Raw genomic sequence first — 9,951 nt, forward strand, 5'->3', positions numbered from 1 at the left:
TCACTCTAATTTAATAAATATTACTGTAAAATTGAATCATATATTTTTATTATTTTTCTTACGAAAATCCGAAAAACAATATAAATACTTTTAAGAAATATTTTTTATTTTTCAGTTTTTTTGCCTCTTTGGTTTAAAAACATATTTGACTGTCTATCGAAACTCTTTTTAAGTCATTAACAGGATTTTTAAAAATGCACACAAAAAGCCATAGCATTTAGCTTTTTTTTAAATCGAATTTTAGCTCTAAAGAAGAAAAAAAAAATTTTTTTTTGAAGTATTTTTCAAAAAGTTTGCATTTAAATAATATCTATGCTCATATTAACTCTTATTAAAAATTCAGAACCCTAAGTTTTATTTTAGATCAAGTCAAAAAAGTTATTCATATTTTCTTTCTCGATGATATCAAAACCTCCTGAACCCCTCCAAACCGTGGTAAAGAGCATTATATCACGCGTTTATAGCGAATCATAGGTTAAATGTGATAAACTTATGCATTTGTTTTTCAATTTTACCCAATTTTACGTTACTTTTCATTTTATTATCACTACACACCTAGTCACGTATTAGAGTAATATTTTTAAATAGAATTCATGATTGATAAATGCATTGATATCTGAAAATTATATCAACTGATTTAGATAAAACAAGAGAAAGTCTTACCGTTTTACTGAAATTTATCCCTGATAAAACAGGTATAAATATGAGGAATTAAATTCAAGTAGCATCCACAAGCAAAAGGTTCTGTTCAAATAAAGTATTTGCGTAAGCATTACTTTTTATTATTCATTTTTATAATACTTTTGTTGTTCTTTTCATTTTAAAACAATCGACTTAAAACATTCAGAAATTGATTTCAATATTATATTTGTTGGTATCGAAAAATGTATTCAAAAATATTAATCAATCATCAAACTATCTAAACTAAGATAAAATATAAATTTAATTTTTCAAAAAATGAATTATTTTTATTTTGATTCTTTTAAATATGTTTTTTAGATCCTTAATCAAACAAGTTTCAATCATTGGCTAATAAAACTAATTATCATTATTATATTATTGGCAAATAAAGTTTTAAGTATGAGGAATAAAGTTTAAAATTCATGTCGCAAACTTAACGTGAAATTATAACTTAGATTATATGTAATAAGTTTTTAACATTTTTGGTTAGCAAAATTGGTTATGTAATAAATTTTTAAGTTGAATATTAATTGTGAGATTTGTAAGGAATATAAGATAAGGTTAATAATAATTAAGCTAAATTGTTATAGTCTAATTGCTATTTTAGAATATATTTACTAAATCAATTTTTTTAGTCTCGATTTGAAAACTTGGTTCTGAAAATGATTTGTATCTAATTTCGTTCAGTAGATATGAAATGCTCTTAAATAATAAGAATAAAAACTAATATAAGAAAATGAGAATTATTTATTCAACAATGCCTATTAAAGTAGCATTTGAAAAAGTGTTGCATTATATCTAATTTCGCTTAGTAGATATGAGATGCTCTTAAATAATAAAAATAAAAACTAATATAAGAAAATATGAATTAATTATTCAACAATGCCAATTGAAGTGATATTTAAAAAGTGTTGCTATATATCATGGTACTTAAATAATTAATTCATCCGACTGGTTAATATTTATTTACAAAGTAAAATATTTTAAACTAATAAACTTGCTTGTTTAATTATTTGATACTTAAACGTATTTAATATTGTAAATTAACTAAAAAAATAACTAGTCTATGATTGTATGAGAAAATAATTTTTTACGGAAGCTTTTATAAAAATTTAATCAATGAATATAAATAATAATAAATAGAGATTTAATTTGCTTATATTTCACATTTAAATGAAAAAAATATTAATTATCTTATTTTTCTCGTAAGATAAAATCTAATGTATGCTGTCTAAAGTATTTCAAATATTTAATCAGTTACTTAAAGGTTTACCTTTTTTATTTATTGATAATAAAATAATATGAATCGTATAGAGTAAATATTATTGTTTTAAATGTACATTTTGAGCTTAAGTGAATGTTAAATTGTTTATTATTATTTTTCAGTATTATTTTGGATTACGATGAAATACTTGGCAATTTTTGCTTTTATTGCTGTTGCTACAGCACTAAAATTTCCTTACAATCCTCAATTGAATGAACATTGGGAAAATTTCAAGGTAAGCTGCAATTGCATTTAACTAACGTAAATAGAGGTAAATAAATCATAATAATGCGTTGAAATTGTTTGTGTTTTGATTATTTATTCTAAATTCTATAATGCAATATTGGAAAAGTAATATCAATGAGGATTGTATAATCCAATTGTCATTCGTAAAAACCAAAAAATCTTAGTTATAAAATAAATATGCTTAAAAGTATTTCAAAACAAGTATAATTTGGTCAGTCACTTTAAGGCATAGATGTTTGATAAGGAAGTTCAAAAATAATTATTTGATATTTATATAGCGTGCAGAAGAAAAGCACGTCAAAATTTTTATGTTAAATTATAACTTTAACATTGAATTAAATTATAACTTTAACAGCAACTAAGAATTTTTTGGTGCTATTAAATATTAAATTTGTCCTATTAACACAAAACTAAATTTTTTTATTAATATTTTTAGAAAACGTTATTATATGTTGCTTGAGAAATTTGGATTAAAAGTTTAAAAACTGCTTTTTTTTAAATCGTATAAATAATATATTAATAAATATAATTAATAAATTTAAGCAGTATTCAGTAAATTTTAAATACTATATCTAATCCATTAATCCGTTCTTATTAGTCTCGACTGCTCAACATTTAAAAATTTTTTGCACATTTAATTAATTCTATTTAACTTATTATTCTTTTATATTACTTATTATTCTATTATAGTAACTTATTATTCAGTTATAATATTAACTTATTATTCTATTTAATTTATATGAAATTTTTTTAAAGATTTATGAGGTATTCATATGTATTTCAAGACTAACTAAAATTTAATTTTTCTTTAAAAGTTTGTTTATTGCATATGATGAAGTCGGGAGATGAAATCATAAGTTTAGCACATCTATAGCTCATGTGTATAATTAGTCATTAAAAACTAGAAAATTATAAAAAAGATAATATTGCTTATTATAAAAAAATATGGCTTTAAGTTATACTTTATTCTTTCTATAAAAATGTAATCCTTACTAGAATTTACTTTCGAGGTTGTTAAAATGCGACGTATTTCTATAGAGAATCTATGGAAAAAATTATGGTAGCAGAGAAGAGTTTTCAAGACGTCTTGTTTGGGAAAGAGCTGTCACAGATATCATAAAACACAACCTTCAAGCTGATTTGGGTATTCATTCTTACAGAAAAGGCATTAATGAATACGCAGACATGGTAAGTTTTCATAGAATTTTTGAAATATATGTTTTATATATAACTACAAGGTTTGACATACTTAACATAAACTTCGTTATGTATCCTAAGTATGGACATGTAATTAATTTAATATTAAAAAAAAGATAATTCTCAAAGTGATTGAGTCAGCTAGTTCTAATAGAAACACATGGTACTTTCATTTTTGAAAACTGCTCGTAAAACTAATTAAAAAAAAGTTGAATAATATATAATCATGTATTTTCCCCATAAGAATGTGCTCTAGTTTATCTTTATTTTAATATAAAAATGAAACTACTTAATTACAATACTATTCATGTTACTTTAAAAGCTCAAACTGATTTAAGATTTTAAATTCAAGTGAAAGTTATCTTGATTAAATTTTAGTCAAAACTAGAATTTTCCAGTCAGTTATAATAAGTTTTAATCAATATTTACAAAATTTTTATTTTATGTGATTAAATACTAGCATTGTTTGATAATTTCAATTAAATCAAAACTACATTACAAGCGTAAACTTGTAATAGCTATCGATTATTAACCCTGTGATGAGTACTATGTTTTTTAAACATTCTTTATAATAAAATATTTAGTAATATCACATACAAAATACATTTAAAATGAAAAATGCAGTTCAAAGAAAAACTTTCACCTCACACAAATCAAACGTTTACTACTTATTATTTCCATATATTATATAAATTAAAATTTTTAAACTCATTAAATTTAAATATTATACAAATTAAACGTTTTCAACTTATTATTGAATGTAAATATTACACAGATTAAACACTTGTAACTTATTATTTATACACAGTTCGTAAAGGTTTTCATCTTATCATTTATACGCATTTTACAAATTAAATATTTTTAAGCTTTCCAAATTGAAATATTATACAAATTAAACGTTTTCAGTATACTTTTTAATGAACACAGTGCTAAAATAAAATGCTTTCAACTTATTATTTATACACATTATACTGGTTAAACACTTTCTACTTATTCAGTTTACACATTACAGAAATTAAACGTTTTCAACTTATTATTTAATTTACACAATTTATAAATCAAGCATTTACAATTTTTTTATTTATATACATTATACAAATTTAACTTTTTCAATTTATTAAGTTTATACTTCACACAAATATAAATGTCCTCAATTTATTATTTAATTTATACATTACACAAAGTAAACATTTTGATCTTAATTTTGGTATCCTTAAATTTCTTATTTCAGAGTCACGAAGAATTTGTAAGGCAATTTAACGGATTTAAAAGCAGCGGTATCCGAAGCGGTGAAGGAAGTGCCTGGGTAGAACCTTCTAACGTTCACATTCCAGACACTGTCGATTGGAGGAAACAAGGACTGGTCACTCCAATCAAAAACCAGGTACAAAATTATATCTTTTCTCAAAATTTTTTTCTCCAGCTGTTTCATTTTGCTTAATTTTAATAAAAACAAAATGTTGCGTTCTTACAACAAAACGTGCAGTTTCTTGGAACAATAACGACTCACAATAATTATGAAGAAAGCATATAAAATTAAGTTTTGAAATTACCCATATCATTATTCATTAAAGGAAAAGTGGTAGCTAAAACAAGAAACAATCATCATATTTAATGCAATAATTATTAAGTTAGAGAATTTTATTTAATAGCAACAATGTGGCTCCTGCTGGGCTTTCTCTACCACTGGTTCTCTTGAAGGGCAGCACAAAAAGAAGACCGGAGATTTGGTTTCCCTCAGCGAACAGAACCTTGTAGATTGCTCTCAACCGCAAGGTAAGTGCATTAAAATTTGCAAGAAATTAATATTTATTTAAATATAAGGTATATAATACAAAGTATACAATGAATTTGGTAATTTTTTTAAATTAATAAATATATACGTAGTTATTATAACATGGCTATAAATGCATTTTGATCAGAAGATGAAAATTCATGGTTTGCTATATTTTCTTTAAGGTAACATGGGTTGTGAAGGAGGTCTTATGGATTCAGCTTTCCAATACATCAAACAGAACAAAGGAATTGACACTGAAGCATCCTACCCATACACAGCTGAGGTAAAACTTCCCCTCAATTTGTAAGAAAAAAGCACCTAAACAGTATTATTTTGAAGCTGTTGAAACGATATTCAATGTGTAATGTCATAAGCAAAAAAAAAAAAGCACTAATTGTAAATGCTTATATTTGCTAGTGCACACTATTTAACTTTACGAATTACGGTAAAAAGCATCGGAATTCAGGGTGCCGATATATTTTTTAATCGTTAAATTCCCTTATGCACATGTTACAGAACAAAATTTTTTGCGTATCTTAATTTTTACAGTAATTCCTTGAATTACTCAAACTAAATACATACTACGATAAAAATTATGATATATTTTACGGTAAAAATGGATTTTAAATTTTTACACGATTTGAAACAGGGTAGGATCTGTTCTAAAAAGTATCATAGGTTCATGGGAGTTACATTTTTTTTTATGAATTATTTTCATAAATTTTTTTCTCTTTATATTTTATTTATTGTAGAGAGAATGAAGTGTGTGATTGGAATGTAGACGTTTTGAATTTCAAGCGTGACGTAAAGTAGATTTTTGTAATATCCTAAACAAAATTCATAATTTTTCATAAATAAATTAATTTGCATTTCAAAAAAAAGTTTCAAGTAGGTTTAATTTTCCAAAAATAAATTAATTTGCTTTTCGAAAATATTTTAGTAAATATAATTTCAAGAATATAACTTTTATAAATTCGTAACTTATTATTTTACTTTTTCGTGAACAAAATGTTGTATTGCTTTTCAAATTTCTGAACTTTTTGTAATTAAAATAATATTTAGACAGGTTTTTTTTTAAATTTTCGGTTGATACAATGGACAGCATCATAAATTTCCAAAATAATGTAAAAAAAATGTGATTTAGGCATTTATTTATTTATTTTTTTAGGATGGTCCAAAATGTCTTTTCAATAAAGCTAATGTTGGAGCTACTGTTACTGGATACGTTGACATTCCTACCGGAGATGAGAACGCTCTTAAAACAGCTGTTGCTACCGTAGGACCCGTTTCTGTCGCCATTGATGCAAGCAACTTTAGCTTCCAGCTCTATCAGTACGTATAGAATAAATGTTATTATTTTAAGTTAATTTCTGTTTTTCATATTACTTTATTGAAAAAAAGAACAAGGAGAAGGTTAAAATTGCCACCTTGAATCGTTTTAGATTTTAAACGAAAAATAATTTAAGTACTAAAAAAGTAATTTATTTAATTTTTATGTCTGATTATTTTCTTTTCGTTGATAGAATTAATTATCTTCTTTACATAATTTTTAAATCTTTGCAAACAGTCAATATCAAATTGTTCAAAATATTTTTCACTTGTATTAAGAGCAAATTAGTTTTCAGCGAAAGTTAATAATAAAAAATTATTTATAATTTCATTTAGAAAGAAATTGCTTTCATAAAAATTAAATAATTAAATAAATATTGCGACTTACAAAAAAGCGTCCTTAAATAATCTTTGGTCTAAACTTGCATATTTTTTTGAAAAAAATTGTATTTGGGAAATATTAGTTCTTCACGTGAAATTTTATATTGCAAAATCAAATTTTTAAAAATCAATTGTACCTTATTTTTGGATTACTTTTAAGAGAATAAAATGTAATAAAAAATTAATTGATAAGTTTACACATATAGTATAGTGTACAAATTTTTTTTAGTTCTCTCAATGGAAAAAAAGATGAAAACTCTATAGTGAAAATACAGAATTGTAATTTGAGTCACATACTATTTTTTTAAATTTAAAATTTGTCATTGCTTTGACAGAAAAAAGCATAATATTTTTATTTCTAAATGATGTATGCGCCGTACGAAATCTTAACCATAGGCTCACACAATAAATATAAATTACATTTAAATTGCATAAATAGAACAGTCAATTCGTGATATTAATTGGATTTACATCGACGTTTATATCATTGTTAGGTTACTGTTAAATTTTGCAATTGTTTAAATAATTTCAGAAATCGCATTGCTTAATAGTTAAATAATTTAGCGGTTAATTTTAATTTGTGTTCTAGGGATGGAATTTATGATGAAGCCAGCTGCAGCTCTTCTCAATTGGATCATGGTGTTTTGGCTATTGGTTACGGAACTGAAGATGGCCAAGACTATTGGCTGGTGAAGAACAGGTAATAAAAACTTCGAAACTTCTTTTAAATATAAGAATAAAATTCATAAATAAGCTCGAAACTTATTTATCTATTACTTTAAAATAAATAGTAAAATAAGTAATTAGTAAGCAATTAATATTGGTATGACTACTTTTTCTTATAAGAAGGAAATTTAACTAACAACGTATGAACAATAAATTTATGTAATGTAATGTGTGTTCATGTAATGTTAAAATATTAAAAATGAAATAAATCCAAATTTATTTCCTATTTTTATATATCATATGTAAATTACAGGAAAATATTAAGTTACAGTGAGTCTCTTTTCTTAATTTTAATTGACTTTTGAAGTAGTATATTCAACATAAATCCATTAGTGTTTTTATTAATTAGAAAGTTGGATGAGCTTATAAACAATTCTGTTTACTAATGCGCACACAAAGAAAAATTCTGGAAAAATTACCGTACTGTATGGTAATTAAATTTCTGGTACAAAAAAATATCATTTCGGTAATAAAAACCAAAGTATTTAAGCAATTCATTCGATAATTTTTCCGTTCATGTAGTATCGATTTACAGGAAATTTTGATTTACTTATAGTTCTTATTACCACACATTTAGTAAAAAGATACAAATTGAAAAGTAAATTTAGTCAAATAACTGTTTTTTATGCCGCTCTCTAAGGTATCATGATAAAATTACCAAATTTCATCACATTTTATTATATATTATAAAATCAAAATTTATGTTTAATTCGTCCTAAATTATTACCAAGCGCTTCAGTGAAAATTTTAGAGAATTCTGGTGCCCGCATAAAGCCAGAAATACGGTAAATTTTATTATATTCCGGTTATTTTGACCATACTTTTTTTCTCTGTGCATAAATTTTCATATAGGTTTCTTTATAAATAAATACATTATTCAAAGATATAGCATAATTTACTTACCTATTGATATGATTTTTATTTTTTTAAAAAAAATTGCAATTAATGCAATGTTTTAAAGACATATCTGACATAAACTAAAGAGTTAATTAAAAATTTAAATTTCTTATTTTGCTTAGGTTTTATTTTGTGCAAAATATATCAAGTTTTATTCTTTGCTTTCATATCATAAAAAAATATGTATCAAGTAACTATCATAAAAAAATATGTATCTCTGTAACTATTTTTCATAGAAATTTCTTTTTCATGCTTCGATTTGATATATATTTCAATTAATACATATTTAATAATTTTCTATTTTTCATATTTCAGTTGGGGAACTACTTGGGGTATCCAAGGGTACATCAAAATGTCCAGAAACAAAGGCAACCAATGCGGAATTGCAACACAAGCCAGCTACCCACTCGTTTAAACTGTGATAAACTTTACATGACTGTACACGTTTGTTTGTATTGCACTAATTAGAAATTAATTTTTGTGCATGTACAGAAAAAAGGAGGACAAATTGATTTGTTGAGGAAAAAGTTGGAAAAAAGATCTTATAATTGTTAAAATAACATTGTGTATGTTTTAAAATAAAATATTTTATGTTCTTAAATGAATTTTGTTTTCTAAAGAATTAATACACACTGAATTGTTTTTCAAAAAACTATTTGTTATTTATTAAGGGATTAAAAATAGGTTGAAAAGCCTTTAAAGTCGCGGGTGATCTAGTCTTAGATTTAGCTATTAGATTATTTCAAATTTTTTCCTAGTAGCTCATTATCGGGTTTGCAAAGAATTTTTTAAAACTACTGGAGAATTCGTGGCAGACAACTGCTAGAGTTTCGCAGTCATTTTCTCTAAACAAATTTTTATTTTAAAATTAATAATTATTGCATTAAAACATTCCAATTTTGTTGTTGAATTCCAATTTCTGGTTCCACAGATTTAATTTCCGATTCGACTGGTATACAATTTAAAATTAAAGTCTTTAATCTTTCACCATTGCAACTTCATTGACAAATTTGCTTTTGAAATTCCTATTCAAATTTTATTATTATGAAAACTCTTTAAATATTTTTTCTAAGGAAAATAGAATAATGCGAAAAGTTAACACTGAATGCTTATTTAAATATTTTAGCAGTTATTTTTCGTATTTTGTTGTAAACATTCCATAAAATTTATAATAAAAGTGAATGGGACTAATTTACTATTTAAATAAACATCGCCTTAATAAATGTTGCAAAACTTTTAACTTAAGGACTTTGACTAAGAATAGTAAATAAAATTAAAATTTAAAAATAAAAGAAAATAATATTAGGAAAGAAAGCTGGATAAATATTACAGGAGAATATCTTCAAATGAGGGATAATTTTGTACTGAACAAGAACTTTTTATAATTTTGCAGTGAATTGTATTTGGTATATAATAAAAAAAATTTATTTAAATATCCTAAAAATTTAAAAAG

At 24.1% G+C, this 9,951-nt stretch overlaps 1 protein-coding gene across 1 annotated transcript; it reads left to right on the forward strand.

Annotated features, from left to right (window-relative positions):
• Positions 1-643: 643 nt before the first annotated feature.
• On the forward strand, positions 644-9,099 carry LOC107443575 (cathepsin L-like peptidase). Its single transcript, XM_043054128.3, has 9 exons — positions 644-765; positions 2,068-2,180; positions 3,230-3,379; positions 4,620-4,772; positions 5,041-5,164; positions 5,348-5,448; positions 6,334-6,497; positions 7,465-7,575; positions 8,814-9,099. The coding sequence occupies exons 2-9, from the start codon at positions 2,085-2,087 to the stop codon at positions 8,911-8,913; spliced, it is 999 nt and encodes a 332-aa protein (XP_042910062.2). The 5' UTR covers positions 644-765; positions 2,068-2,084; the 3' UTR covers positions 8,914-9,099.
• Positions 9,100-9,951: the final 852 nt, after the last annotated feature.

Source organism: Parasteatoda tepidariorum, chromosome 10, assembly GCF_982258835.1.
Source record: "Parasteatoda tepidariorum strain Cologne lab strain chromosome 10, Ptep-v5.0, whole genome shotgun sequence".
In the NCBI taxonomy this organism is placed as follows: Eukaryota; Metazoa; Arthropoda; class Arachnida; order Araneae; family Theridiidae; genus Parasteatoda; species Parasteatoda tepidariorum.

What these genes read in the sequence shown, in the direction of transcription:
- LOC107443575 (XM_043054128.3), top strand. Translation starts at nt 2,085, where the DNA reads ATGAAATACTTGGCAATTTTTGCTTTTATTGCTGTTGCTACAGCACTA. An exon ending in TTAATGAATACGCAGACATG is followed by an intron (nt 3,380 to 4,619) that starts GTAAGTTTTCAT and finishes TTCTTATTTCAG; the next exon opens with AGTCACGAAGAATTTGTAAG. An exon ending in TCACTCCAATCAAAAACCAG is followed by an intron (nt 4,773 to 5,040) that starts GTACAAAATTAT and finishes TTTATTTAATAG; the next exon opens with CAACAATGTGGCTCCTGCTG.